The 14,167-nt window shown below is 35.8% G+C and overlaps 3 protein-coding genes across 6 annotated transcripts; all 3 read left to right on the top strand.

Annotated features, from left to right (window-relative positions):
- Positions 1–130: 130 nt before the first annotated feature.
- Positions 131–6,656, top strand: dbf4 (DBF4-CDC7 kinase regulatory subunit). 4 transcript variants are annotated; one of them, XM_015055836.1, is made up of 13 exons: positions 131–225; positions 725–851; positions 1,161–1,330; positions 2,349–2,546; positions 2,633–2,683; positions 2,775–2,844; positions 2,926–3,002; positions 3,086–3,131; positions 3,232–3,277; positions 3,355–3,480; positions 4,527–4,641; positions 5,395–5,510; positions 5,616–6,656. In XM_015055836.1, exons 2-13 carry the CDS (start codon positions 794–796, stop codon positions 6,334–6,336), a joined length of 1,794 nt encoding a protein of 597 aa, XP_014911322.1. In that variant the 5' UTR covers positions 131–225; positions 725–793; the 3' UTR covers positions 6,337–6,656. The 4 variants fall into 4 exon arrangements, with proteins under 4 accessions (XP_014911322.1, XP_014911324.1, XP_014911321.1 ...); XM_015055838.1 differs by lacking the exon at positions 131–225 and adding an exon at positions 322–623 and having other exon boundaries at positions 3,235–3,277; XM_015055835.1 differs by lacking the exon at positions 131–225 and adding an exon at positions 325–504.
- Positions 6,657–7,955: 1,299 nt separating this feature from the next.
- On the top strand, positions 7,956–9,250 carry LOC106961813 (H-2 class II histocompatibility antigen, A-U alpha chain-like). The gene is made up of 4 exons (XM_015055839.1): positions 7,956–8,013; positions 8,226–8,489; positions 8,576–8,857; positions 8,957–9,250. The coding sequence occupies exons 1-4, from the start codon at positions 7,956–7,958 to the stop codon at positions 9,082–9,084; spliced, it is 732 nt and encodes a 243-aa protein (XP_014911325.1). The 3' UTR covers positions 9,085–9,250.
- A 1,049-nt stretch (positions 9,251–10,299) lies between these two features.
- Positions 10,300–13,562, top strand: LOC106961803 (H-2 class II histocompatibility antigen, E-S beta chain-like). Its single transcript, XM_015055820.1, has 6 exons — positions 10,300–10,354; positions 10,442–10,708; positions 10,848–11,129; positions 12,796–12,918; positions 13,009–13,037; positions 13,512–13,562. Exons 1-6 carry the CDS (start codon positions 10,300–10,302, stop codon positions 13,560–13,562), a joined length of 807 nt encoding a protein of 268 aa, XP_014911306.1.
- The last annotated feature ends 605 nt before the right edge of the window (positions 13,563–14,167 follow it).

The following is a 14,167-nucleotide window of genomic DNA, read 5'->3' as shown; positions in this document are numbered from 1 at the left end:
AAAAATAACAAATAGAATTCAATTCAAAACTAAAACAAATTTTGATTTCACAGTTATTGAAATTTCAGGGCTTTAATTTTTATGTTATGTATCTGTAAGGAAACGTCCATTTCAAGCATCAGGAGTGAGTTTACCTAAACTCCGGGTTGCCAAATATGAAGAGTTTCTGTTAGCGGATACCGCAAGAAATTAAATTTTGAATGAGGAAGACAGTCAAATGCTCCGGTAAACAACTTATTCAAGACTTATTAAAGGCATTAAGAATGCTAGCTAATGAAATTTGAGCGTTTTCTTTTCGCCGTGCTGTTGTAACGGGTTAGAATATTTACACATTTTGAGACCGGAAAAGCCAGACCTGGCAACCTGAACTCGACATACTGGATTTAAAAAGCGGGAACTGACCGTTAGAAGAAACGCTGAGACAAAGTTTAAAACTGAATGTTTTGATGCTTTAATACGACTATTACGCAAACATTCTTCATTTAACAAAAAACTGAAAGTCAAGTAAGTTCAACTTTTAGGCTTGATAAAATATGACATAGTAGACATTGTAAACTTCCTGTACACCATCCAACGAGTTTGGACATAATTTTCGATTTACTCATCTTAATGTGATTTAAATGGTAAGCACGCCGTTTTCACTGTGGCGAAGCTACATCTGTGACTATTTTTATTTATTTTTCTGGTTCTTTGTCTGAATAACTTTTCGTTTGTTTGTGAACAGTGAGCTGACGAGGACTTTATGGCGTAAAAGGAGAAGGTTTATGTCGTGTTCTCAGTCAGTGAGAAAAATATGAAACCAAAACACAGTCAAACTCATCATCGTCGGAATCCTGGATCCAACTTACAAGGTACAGATGTCGCTATTTCTAGACTTTGTAATATATGTCATATTTTATACACTTTATATCCAATTGATAATTTACACAAAATGCACTCTTTAGATCATTAACTGGTTACTTTTAGGGAGTTTAAACGGGAATAAAAATCCGCATTCACATCATTAAAAATGTAGGAGTTTAAGAGCAAACTTTTTTTGAGCTTGAGTTGACAAAATAGCAGCTGTAAATATATCTCTGTGCTTTAAATGTTTAATTTTCTGTTTGTGGAAACTGTCACCACCTCTGAACCTTTTAACAGTTTTAACTTCAATGTTTCAGGAAAAAATGTAAATGCTGGTGAGAAGACATCAGTGAGCAAGGCGAAGCAAACATCCAAAGTGTCGTCTTCATCACAAGTCAAACCTTTTGCTGGAAAAGTGTTTTACCTGGATCTACAATCCAACAGAACAGCAGAAACCTTGGAGAGCGACATCAAACAATTGGGCGGGGTAATAAAGGCCTCTCATTCTCATTTATTTTTTTTATATATTGCAAAGATCTGGTAGTTTCTTAAGCCAAATTTGTCTATGTAAATCCTGTTGGTCTTGATCATCAAATTTCTCTCTGTCCACAGCAACAATGTACTGAATTTTGCAGAGATTATGTTTTTTTTTTTTTTTTTTTTTTAAAACCTTAAATATTCATTTCTTTAGATTTTAATTTTCATTTATAAACCACAGAATCATCATGATATAAACACTCACTGCTTTGGATATCAAGGTTATGCTGCTATGGTAATTTAGTAGATTATAAATTATACAATGAGCTAGGTCTGCCATCTTGGATGAAGTTGTAGAGCCTGTGACTTGGTCAATCTGCTGCACAGAAAACTAAACCAGACTTTGTTGAATCGCTATTGGAATACTGCTATTGGAATCAGGTTCTTGATGCTTTTTGGTTCTAATACATATAAACAAATATTGTATTTAACAATTTTAGAATATTTTTCAGGTGTTTCTTTTTGCTGTGACTGTAAAAGCCATTAAGTTTGTAAATATTCATACTCCCCCCCCTCTCTTTATTGCCTATAAACTTACAATTTATATTCTCAGACATTCATAAAAATCTTGCTCTAAAAATAAAACTTGCTTTAATAACTAAGCTACTTTACAGCCTTAATTGTAGAAAGTAGTACAATTGGACAGATCCATACTGTATGCAATAAATTAATATATCGGACATCCTGAATAAAATCCTGCTGGACTTCTCAAGTGTTGATTGCTGGGTAGTTATACAAGGATTTACAATATTCACATTTAATTTTTAATTTTTGATGTTTAACCAAATGTAGATCTTTGTGTCTAGTTTTGACTTCTAAGCACCGACAGTGCAGCTTTTTCCCTCAACTTCATGTGGTATAGGGAACCTATTATGTTAAAAAAAAAAAGAAAAAAAAGAAAACAAGCCAACTTGTTTTCACAGTTGTCTAAAAGTTTTATTGTATCTTTCTCTGTTCTGTGAATTTAGATCGTTGAGAAGTTCTTCAGTAAGGAAATCAAGTATCTGGTTTCCAACAAGCGGGAAGCGAAGCATGTGCACTGCCTCAGACAGGACTCTCCTGTCCCCAGTCCCGACTCTGGACAGAGTTCCCCACAGCCCCACTCAAACCCTCACTGTCCTCCGAACCGTATGGACAAAACCAAGTCTCAGGGTCAAGTGGATTCAGTGAGTCTGAACTGGCGTTTTATCATCCCTGGCACAAGTTTAATATTTTTGGACACGATTTGTTATTAAATGCATTTGTTTCGCAGTTGATCAAGAGCAGAGGGAAGTCTCTGGTGGAAAGAGTAGTGACAGGACAGGTTGGTTAGAGATATTTAGCTTTTTTTATTTAGATGTTTTATCCACCCTTCTCTGTTCTGTGCTGACATGTTTTTTTTGTTGTTTTTTTAGGGGAGGCTGCAGATGGACAGAATCCTGTCAAATGCACTAGAATGGGGTGTCAAGATCCTTTACTTAGATGGTAGGTTGATTAATTAATACAGTGTCTAATTATATATGGTTATTTTTACTTTATCTTGAATTATTTTTATGTCCTCTGTAGATGTTTTGGCTTATGTTCAGAAGAAAAAGAAAATTTTTGGGAGCCCAGTTTCAGCAGCTGCTCCGGTGAAATCACATGTACGTTTTAAAATAATTTACCTGTTTTGTTGTTATAAATTCAAGTACTTCACAATGTTTATCATTGCTCTTTAATTTCATAGGTGAAAAATGAATCTTCAACTAAGTTGGGTTTTCAGAAATATAAAGGTAAATGCCGTCTCCAGTTTTAACCGTCTTTAATTTTAATATATGAATATTAGATGCCCATCAGTGCTTGAATTCTCAAGAGTTGTGATGTAATTTGCAGCAGGAAGGATCACCAAACCTTTTATTAAGATTGAGGATTCAAGCAGGTAAAAAAAGGAGTATAGCAACACATTCGCGCTCTTAAAACGTGGCAACAAATAAACGGTATGTCCTCTTTAATCAGACACTACCGTCCAATCTACCTCACAATGCCAAACCTGCCGGAGTTCAGCCTGAAGACAGCAGCTCCTTACAGTCCCTTCTGTGTCGAGGAGAAAAATCCTTCTGGACTCAAACAACATGGACACAGGTAATGTTACTCTGTGCTTCAGCACAAAATTACTTTGTGTATGAGCTGTCCTGATCTGCATAAAACATAAAACTGAGTTAAACCTCAGCTAAAGAGAATGGTCCCTTAAGATTATTTTTGAAGTGGAGTGAATCTTGCGATTTGAGGCCATTTTTTATGCTAATGACCTTTTTTTCCCCCAGTGACTATATGCAGTGAAAATGCTGCAGTAGGTTAAATGTATATTACACCATTGAGAATAGGCCAAGACTTAGGTTTTCTCCGTTTCGACCCAACTTGTTAATAATGTGCCGCCTTAGTTTGTGTTCATATTTAAGATCAACTTTTTTGAGTTTTATGTCGTGTTATAAAGTTATTCCTTATCAAAAACATACCTGGACTGTTTGTTTCATGCATGATTGAGAAATCCTTTCATATCCCATGGCAACAGTTCAGCTGTGTAAAACGCCTGGGATGGGAACTACTGCAGCCTTTGAGGTGCAGCTCTTCCTTGGACCCACAGTTTCCAAGCTCACAGAGCACCCGTCCCTGTGACTGCACCACTCAGCTCCTTCAGACTAGCCCACAGTAATTAGCAAACACCTGGTGGAACTGCTCATTTGCTAAGCTAATTCTCAGTGTAATGCTGGTTAAAAATGTTGTTAAATGTTAATAAAAGAATGATGTTGTGACTTTTTGAAACTTAAGAAAGAGCAGGAGTTTCCTAAAGAGAGTCCCAATCTCAAGGCATTAAATTATAACATTTTTATAAGATCTGAAGGTAACATAATTACTTGATTGTGTTATAAAATGACATAATGTGCCTGAAAAATGGATAATACTTTAATGTTTTGTAAAGTCTGGCTGCAGTAAATGCTTATGCTTCACACATATCAGTGTCAAAGGTCAAAATGAAAAATGTTGATTGATAACTGATGTCTTCATTTTAATTCTTATTAATGTTGCAGATCACACGGAGTGTTTTGTTCTTTTTTGTCATGCACTCCTAATGTGAATCTCCAGCAGAGTTTGGCGTCAACATCTCCTTATATTTAACCGTCTTACAGAGGAGTGAAAGCCTTAGGCGCTGAGGAGAAAGGTCAAGGCCGAAAGAAGAATCGAGAGAAGAAGCGAGGCGGTTACTGCGAGTGCTGCCTGGTCAAATATGACCAACTCAAGATGGTATGTTGACAATAAATATGTTCAGTTAGGTTGTGAAATACAGGAACAGCCTTTATGCAGAGTCTTAAAAGCAACGGTGGAACAAAAACGACAATCACATCCAGGCAATTGCCATTCCTGCATCATTTGCAGGATGCATTAGTAGCAAAAAAATCTAACATCAACATGTGAAAAGCTCAGACCTTCCAGCTTGACTTGGTATCAATACATTGCAGGGCTAATCTGATGGTTTCGTTTTTCATTAACCAATTAATAATTGGATGTTTGTTTGTTTTTTTTTTGATTTTGTTATTTTGCAGAATTTGAAGCAGGTGAACCTAAAACTTTGCCAGTGGAGAAGTTTTGTGTAGAAGAAGCTTATACATGTTTTTAAAAATCTTTAATGCAATATGTTTATATTTTTTTGGTTTAATTACTTACTCTGAATATGTTCATTCAGCAAATGGCCTTTTTGTGAGTCAGTTAATGATTAATTGATTACTAAATTAGTTCACAATTATAATGAATATCAAGTAATTTAATTAATCATTTCAGCTCTATTTTGAAGTTTCTATGTTGATGTATCCATAGAAACTTGCTGATGACCGCCAATGATGTCAATATTTAATGTTACTTTGCTCAGTAAATTATTAGTTCAGTTTATCTAGAATCGGGCTTAGATGTTTTGATGGCTGTAATCATCATCAATAATTTAACTGAATGATTTTTTTTTTTTTATTATTTATTTTTAAAATGTTTTTATTTTTATTTTAGCATCTGCAGAGTGAACGTCACAAGGCTTTCTCCAGGAGTGACGAATATTTGATTGTGGACCAGCAGGTTTCGACTTTGCACTTTAATTTCCTTCCCATCAAAACTAAAGACATGAGGTAATTTCTGTTCCCGTGGAATCGCCACACAAATAAGAATCAGATCACTTCTTATTTCTTCTGCTTATGTCACTGTTAATTTCAAAATTTGCTGTTTTCGTCTAGACGAAAGTGCAGCGTTTCTTCTGTTCTGGTGGCTCCTGGACCATGTGGAGAAGCAGGCCAAAATCTCCAAGGAGACGCGAGTCGTTCGGACACCGTTAAGGCAGAGGAGGACTGGATCGTTGATGCATCTGATGAATCGAATTCGGAACATTTCTGCACAAAAGGAGGTCAAAAGAACTGCTACACTTACTCGGACAAGTCCAAGCACAGGTTCCTTGCATCCAAGCGGACAATCAGGCAAAACTCTTCAACTCAGAAATCTGAGCAGATCATGATTCCTCCGGCTAAATCAAAAAATCCTCACTCTGACGGAGCATTTCTCACCACATTTCCCTCCAGAGACAAAATCTCTCACAAAGACACAAACAGCTCAGTTTCTTACCTACAAGGTACAAACCTGCAGAGTGAAGCATCGGCGAGCAACTTCAGTGTTGTGACGCACGGAGCCGAAGATACGAACAAGGACGCCGCTCTGTCTGAGGCAAAAACATTCTCAAAAACTGAAAACAGTCTTTCTGAAAAGGAGGAAGAAAACCCTAATTTGCCAATCTTCTGTACGGTGCAAAAAATTCAGAGGAAGATCAAAGCTTATAAACACAAGAGGCGGAAAGTGGATCCGAGTGGCCAGCCTGCAGAACCTGAGAACTCGCTACTGAAGCTTTGGGAGATTTTCAAGTCGAGCGATAACATGGATATGGAGTTTCTTGGTTTTTCAGATTAGATAAAGTCAAAAAATAGAAGAGGAAAACTTTTTATTTTTTGAGCCATGAACTAGAACCATTATTTGTAACTCATTCAGATAAAATGCATGGTTTACAAACTGATTTCATTCCCTAAAAAAAGTTAAATATTATTTTAATGCAAAGATTATATAAAAAAAAAAGCCTGCAAAATCTACAATTTTACATTATGCATCTGTTTAGACTTAATTTTATTGGAGTTTTGAGAAAATGGTCTTGGGTTTGATCTCACGTTTATGTCTGAATGGGTTAAAAACCACTTCAGTTTTCTATTTAATAAAATATTGGTTTTTCAATTCTCTTTTTGGGTGAACATCAGCTCCTGGGTAAACTTCTGTTTTTGTACAGCCACAAGGGAAGTTGGAAACCTCACAAGATGAATGTTAGTCTGTGGCTATGAAATGTATTTTGGAAACTTTGTACGGTTTTAATTTGTAAATTAGTGTTATTTATTTCACATTTTGATAATAAATCTAACGTTCTATTAAACTGAACTGAAAATTAAAGAATGTTTTTAAAATATCACCCCAAAGCGTCAATTGGACATTTATCAATACTGTTTCCTATTAATACTGTGACTTTGTATTTGTTGTTCCAGGTATATATTTAGTGACTAAGATTATTGCCGAGTTGGACGAAATCAATTACTACTAAGCCATATTTTCTATTTTTTGTAGCCATCTCCCCACTGCTATTTACAAGCTTTAGCATTGTAGCCAGTAAATATCAGTTACCTCCAGTGAAAGTCCATCTGGCAGGCTAAATGTGCACAGTTTCCTTCACTTCCTCCTCTGCCATTGCTAAAACTGCAGTCAGACTACAATTCAAAAACATTGGCTATATTAAATTTACCAGAGAAATCCACTGCAATTGGAGAATCGAGAATATGAAAGCAATGACCAGGCTGCTGAAATATAGTTCTACCTGGCAGAGGAATACTTACAGATAGAGATGCAATTCTGATCGACATATTTAGTTCATATATAACATGACTGAGGATTAGTTTTGTTACATTATTTTATTTAAAGCAATTTTACAGATTAACTGACATCTTAACTCTTTTCCAGCTGTTTTCTCCATAATTTCCTTCTTGTTATGTCAGCCAAATAGGATAATACTGTCATAGTTTGTATTCTAGAAGCAGTAAAATGCAGATAATCACAAGAGAAAAGCTAAAAAATATTCTAAGAGAAATAAATTCAAATGTTCAGAACACAAGAATAAACTAAGGACTAAACACTAAAGAATTAACGGATATGGCAAAACCCATGGAACAAAACTAAAACAAGATGAGAAACATTTAGATCGACAAATCTGAAGCCACACTTACTTTCTCACACTGTTACACTATTTTATATTAAAAAGATGCAGAGTGCCTAAAACATCCATTTTACAACTTTTACATATGATGTCTTTGATCCCTTTCTTTATTATTACTACTTTGGTTATATTTGGCAAATCCTGCCCTGCAGTATTTTTTTTAAACTATTGTAATCACATGTTTCACTGTAAACTCCTGCACTGGCAACGCCTACAAAGAAAGGCGTGCCATCCACCAGACAGAGTGAGACTATTTTCATTTACAAGCTGCAGGTCCAACATGAAGCACTCTGCTCTACTTGTCTTCATTCTCAACTCCTATTTTGTCTTCTCTCAAAGTAAGAACCATTTAGTGTTTTTGTTCGACTAAACAATAAATGTTTGCTTTAAATGTTATTAAAAGTACAAGACTTGGTTAGAAATGCACCAGCTTTATTTAAACAAGGGAAATAAACTGAACCAAAATTAGGAAATGTAAATATTTTTAACTGTAAATATTTTTCACTTGAACAAATGAACAAGTGTTTAATTCCACTGTTTTGTTTTTCAGTTCCCCATGAAATAACCTATTTTGTGGGCTGCTTTGTGAATGGCACCATTGGCATACAGTCTGAGTTTGATGGTGAAGAAATTTTATACATTGATATCCAAAAGAAGGAGATTGTGTTCACTGTGCCACCCTTTATCGATACTGATCCGCAACAGATTTTGGGTGGATTGAATATCCTTAAAGATGTTGTAAATAACCAAAAAATGTGTCAAATCTTAGCAGAATCTGTTATTACTGAAATGAAGCCCGTGTCTGAAGAAAAAGGTAAATAAATCTCAACAGTGGTTTTCTCTTTTGCCATAGCTGATAAAATGCTGATGAAACTTTTCTTATCTTTTGACGTTCTTCAGACCCTCCAGACAGCATGATCTTCCCCTCTAGAGAGGTAGAACCTGGTGTAGAAAACAGCCTCATCTGCTTTGTGAATAATTTCTATCCACCCTCCATCAAAGTCAGCTGGACTAAAAATGGCGTCCCAGTTAGGAGGGGAGTGTCTGTCGGTGACTACTCTCCTAATAACGATCAAACCTTCCGCCAGTTCTCAACTTTGACCTTCACACCGAGTGAGGGGGACATTTACTCCTGCACTGTGGAGCATCCTGCCCTGGAGACGCCGAAGACAAGAATCTGGGGTAAATGCTTTATTTCTTTCATGCGATATGATGAAAACACAATGTAAATATTTCAATATGGCAAAGCTGAGCTACAATATTTCAATTTTTCTTTTACAGAAGTTGAATTTTACAACACAGATCCAAGTCTTGGTCCAGACATTTACTGTGGAGTGGGTTTGGGTCTGGGAGTGATTGGGATCACTGTGGGAGTGTTTTTTATTGTCAAGGGACAACAAGCGAACTGATTTATCTGATGTTAAACATGATTAATATGGACGGTGGAGTAAAAAAAAAATATTTGCATCAAAATATTTTGCACTCTACATTTTGTCACCTTTAAACTATGTTTTTCTTGAACCCATTGTATTTTTCTATGGTAAAGACTGCATGTTTGTTGTGCTCTGGGAAACATTTGAGTGGTTTTTCATCACTGGAACAGAGATGGATGTCCTAGCAAAATTATCTAGAGCACATTGTATATTTTTATTGTGATTTTTATTTTCTTGCTCATAAATAAACATAAATCTTAAAGTATTCTAAAGGAACTATGTCCGACTTTTGTTGTTCATTATAGATCTAAGACATGAAATGATAAAACCATCCATGATTTGTTCTGAAATATTTAAGCCATTTTATTCCAGAAAGAGGGGATACAAAATTTTGACATGCATGCCGACACCTGATGATATATTTAGTTTTAAGATTTTAAAAGAAAGACATAAAATTTCTAAAAAATTGATTTTCTAATTAGTATAATTCTCAGCAAAAAGAACCAGGCAGGAGTCAATTTCTTCAGATTGGGACTTGATGTGTTTAATTCTGATATGTAAAACTGAACATTGTGATTTGATGATCATCAATAGTCATTTGAAAACAAGTACTTTTGGTTTTACTCAGATTATCTTCACCTGATGAAAAAATGTGTTTGATATGAAATATTGTGTGACAAAAAGTCAAACCCTAAAGAAATCTGTAAGAGCAAATAACTTGATTTGAAACTAAACTCAAAAATGTAGCAATGTGAGTGAATTTAATGAGTGACTAAGCCAATGATAAACTACCACCTGTTCTGCACACTATCGCAAAATAATTTATTGTGCAACTACTTTTTGAAAGGCAGTACCTAGTGTGCAGGTAAAAGACTAATACAGCTGAAACCAGAAGTTTACATACACTATATAAAATGACAATTTCTTTCTTGTACTTTTAGCAAAGAGAAAAATTTTGGTAACTGATCTAAAACTGGTTTGTTCTGATTTCAGGTCAGACAGTGTAAAAAATGTGCCTTTATGTAGACTTCTGGTTTAAACTGTAGGTGAGATGACAAAATCCTGATTTGATTAGGACAGGTACCAGTTCTGTCAGATCGTACAAAACCTGCATATGCACTTCCTCATATTTGTGAAAACATAACATTGTCAGTAAGCCGTCAGTCAGATCTCTGTTATTCAGCTGACAACATGCAGGCTACAAACTTTGTTTTCCTGGAGCTCTTACTGGTGTTTTCATCAGAAGGTACGTGACTTTAGATCAACACAATCTTTATACTAGATGCTCATCTAGTTAATCACAAATTAACTTTGGATGTTTTCTTATTTTTAGGTGCTTTTTATGGCTATTATTTAGCGCATTGTCAGTTTAACTCCCCTGGCAGCAGTGACGTTGTGTTCGTGGAACAACTGTACTTCAATAAGATCTTACTCGGTCAATATAACAGCACTTTGGGAAAAGTGGTGGCGTTCACTAAGAAAGCAGAAGAATTTGCAGATATCCTCAACAAGTTGCCAAGATTCCTAACACATGAGATGCGGCGTACAAACCATTGCAAAATAAGTGCACAGCTGGCAAATGAAAAGCTACTGACTGCAGGTAATTTTCACAAGATAGCAAATACTTTTGGACAAATATTTTTCAAAATATATTATCTAACATTAATATGCCTTCAAGTATGTTAAACTTAAAAGCGCATAACGGTGCAGTAGTGACTATTAGTCTTTGTTTTTTCTAGTGGAGCCCTACGTTTGGTTGAGGTCAGTGAAGGCAGAGTACAGTCAACATCAGCAGATGCTCGTCTGCAGCGCGTACGACTTCTATCCAAAGAAAATCAGAGTGACGTGGCTGAAAGACGGAAAGAATATCACATCTGGTGTGACATCCACTGACGAGCTGCCCAATGGGCACTGGCTTTATCAGATCCACAGCTACCTGGAGTTCACACCTAAACCTGGAGAGAAGATCGCCTGCATGGTGGAGCATACAAGCCTCAAGGAACCACAGCTTTATGACTGGGGTGAGAATGTCTGAGATAAATATTTAAATGTACACGTTGCATTCAGGAACTACATCGACTTCCACTTATATTATCTAATAACAGTATAAACACACTATCTAACTAAAAGGACAATTTACAGTCTTGGGAAATTACTGGAATTTAACTGTAAAACTACAGAAAGGGCTAAAAGAATAGAAGAATTGCAGATTTATGTTTGTCATGTGATTGTGGACAGTTTAGTGGAGTGAGATACATCTGTGGATATTTGCTTGGCCTTCCTGGGTTTTTCTGACTTCCCATTTACAGTGGCTCTTATTCTGTTTTGTTTGTCTCTTTGTTCACTCAATGTGCCATACATTGGGGTGCTAAGCTTAGTCCCAATGCTAAAAAAAGGGAGCACAATAACACAGTGATAAGATGCAGGAGCCAGAGGTTGTAATCTGTGTAAACATTTCTACATTCGCTCCACATCAGTGCTTAGCACTGTGCTAGTTGTATAGATAGTGCAGTTTATTGGACATACAATTGGTTTGTGAATAAAGCAAGGTTAACTTTTGCCAACCCATCTTGAAGTTAAAAATAGATGCAGAGTTTTAGCGACTAAAAATCGCTAAAAATTACTTTGTAAAAGTTTATATATGTGTGGATTGTTTTTATTTATTTAAATTCAAGTCAAGTCAGAACTTCAGGCAGGTGAATAATTAGCTAATCAACTGCACATAAGACCCTTTTAGTTTTATTTTATTGTATGTTTTGTATATCATATATTTTGCACCTTGGGGTAGTTGTAGTTTTTCTTTATTCTGTGTTTGTATCATGATTACGACAACCTGCTGACACTTGCTTTGTCGCAAGATTTACAACTTGCTCTTTGAAATTTGCAGCAACCTGAAAAGGTTGAGTAAATATATCTTAATACTAAGGATACAAAAGATAGTTAGGTTTTGTCCTATAAGTGAAAAAGGTTAAAAATTTTCCTAATTTTCCAGATCATCCAAACTTTTACTGCTTTAATTTTGTTTAACATGTCGTTTGTGCTGATAGTGTTTTAACCCTTTGAAGACGAGGTCTAAATGGCCATCCCGGCGTGGAGTCTCTCTTCTTCTCGGTATGAAGCCATGTAGCGATAGCTAGCAAAACTACTACTAACCCTGCACACACCACGAACTCTAACTAACACACTTATAGTCTAAAAAAACCCCATCGAAACACTCTTAGTAAAATCCACAGCATCACTGTGCCCTAGTCTCTTGCCGTATCCAAATCCCCCCCCTCGTCTCTTTCCGCGTGTCTCCATTCTACCTAGCAACAGACCATCAACACATTTTTATTGGTTGTTTCGAAATGTGGTACATTTAGACCCCACAAAATAAGGCGGAAATGATCGATCTTATTTCTGGCTTTATTTTGAAGTAAATAACCACAAAACCAATATAAAAACACCACTTTTATAAAGTTTGAAGTCCGTGCTGTCCAACAGAGTCGAAATGAAAACTCGGTATGCGTCCATGTTATTACGAAACCTTATTAATGCGTCACATGCTTGTTCGCCGCACGGCGAGCAGCGACTTCTATCAGTGCCTTGGCGACTTATGACATAAATATGGAAGAGAACTTTGTATGAATTGTATTTAGATCTAACATTGTGTTTATAATAAATTGTTGTTGATCAAATATTTGCCAGAACTGGATTCAGGAAAGAACATGCTGGTTGTTGGTTCAGCTGGGCTGCTGCTGGGTCTGTTGTTTTCAGTCACTGGGTTCCTCTTCTTCAAGAAGAAATCAATAGGTGAGACAGTGGTTCAAAGTAATAGAAATACCATTAAAACCATTGAAATATTTTATTCTAATCTTTAAAATGTGGTACATCTTTTTGATTTTCCTGCTTTTTTGACAGCAGAGCGGGTGAGAGTGCCAACAACTGAGGTATGCTTTTAAATTCACTCATTCACACACATTTATACATTTATGTAACTCAATAATTTTTTAATATATGTATTCTGCAGGAAATTCCTGAAAACAACCTTTAAGTTTAGCTGGCTCTGGATCAGTGGCTAAACATGCTGAGTTTGATTCCAGCTTCTCTCATCATGTATGAATGAACCACTGGACAATGAACCAAAGCCCTAGTTAAATCCCAATCTGCGTATTGGTGCATGTATGTCTGAGTTCAAATGAGTGAATAGGTCTTGCAGTGTGAAGATGCTTTCAGTGACTGGTGTGAACAAAAACATGTTATTTTTGCTTATTTATGAAGGGGCATCTGGAAAAGTTACTCAAACAGTTATCCTACAGTTCTCAATTCAAATTCAAAACCTTCCTAGAGAGAAATTTCTAGTTTTTCTCCCTGAGCTTTTTGTAACATTCTGGACATCCATGTCTATATGTTTGTCCTTGCAGTCCACCACAGAGACAGAAAAACTGATCATCCACGCGCACATTCACACCTAGAGATGATTTAGAGAAACCAAGTAACCTAACAGTGATATTTTGGACTGTGGGAGAAAATCAGAGCACCTGGAGATGACCCACACATGACTGGGAAGAATCTGAAAGTGCTGATGTAGAAAAGGCTCAAGCTGGGATGTGAACCCAAGACCTTCCTGTTCCTACCAAATGTGCCAACTATACAGTTTCCATTCTGGATATCTGGGAACAAATGATTGATATTGAACTCACTCTCATTATCTACCAATAAGGAAGCCAAGCAATGCTGAACTTTTTTCCCTTTTGATTGATTGTGCAATAAAAATTACTGATAGGTAAGATTTTTAAATCAATCTGTGATGTGTCAAATCATATTTAAAGGGTGTAATTTAATTAAAAATTATTGCAAAATTCACTGCATTTATCTATCACAATTATATTGTCTTTTAGAGAATGGAAAAAAGGTAAAATTTGAAAAAACAACAACAAATAAAACAGATTTATTTTATATTATAGAGTCAAAATGAAATTATAAACCTTTCCACTCCTGTGTAAAAACCCTGCTTAAAGTTTTTGTTTGAATGTAATGGAAATATGTTTCTGACTTATTTAATGTTAATCTGTATATT

The sequence above is a fragment of the Poecilia latipinna genome, unplaced genomic scaffold (genome assembly GCF_001443285.1).
Source record: "Poecilia latipinna isolate Pla-1442-1.1 unplaced genomic scaffold, P_latipinna-1.0 Scaffold1337, whole genome shotgun sequence".
NCBI lineage: Eukaryota > Metazoa > Chordata > Actinopteri > Cyprinodontiformes > Poeciliidae > Poecilia > Poecilia latipinna.
The sequence above is the reverse complement of the archived record's forward strand: the minus strand, read 5'-3'. Positions and strand labels throughout refer to the sequence as shown.

Coding starts and splice junctions, on each gene's coding strand:
- dbf4 (XM_015055836.1), top strand. CDS start 794: ATGAAACCAAAACACAGTCAAACTCATCATCGTCGGAATCCTGGATCC. Junction 4,642..5,394: donor AATATGACCAACTCAAGATG/GTATGTTGACAA, acceptor TTTTTATTTTAG/CATCTGCAGAGTGAACGTCA. Junction 5,511..5,615: donor ATCAAAACTAAAGACATGAG/GTAATTTCTGTT, acceptor GTTTTCGTCTAG/ACGAAAGTGCAGCGTTTCTT.
- LOC106961803 (XM_015055820.1), top strand. CDS start 10,300: ATGCAGGCTACAAACTTTGTTTTCCTGGAGCTCTTACTGGTGTTTTCA. Junction 12,919..13,008: donor AGGTGAGACAGTGGTTCAAA/GTAATAGAAATA, acceptor CTTTTTTGACAG/CAGAGCGGGTGAGAGTGCCA. Junction 13,038..13,511: donor TGAGAGTGCCAACAACTGAG/GTATGCTTTTAA, acceptor TTGTCCTTGCAG/TCCACCACAGAGACAGAAAA.
- LOC106961813 (XM_015055839.1), top strand. CDS start 7,956: ATGAAGCACTCTGCTCTACTTGTCTTCATTCTCAACTCCTATTTTGTC. Junction 8,014..8,225: donor CTATTTTGTCTTCTCTCAAA/GTAAGAACCATT, acceptor TTTGTTTTTCAG/TTCCCCATGAAATAACCTAT. Junction 8,858..8,956: donor GCCGAAGACAAGAATCTGGG/GTAAATGCTTTA, acceptor TTTCTTTTACAG/AAGTTGAATTTTACAACACA.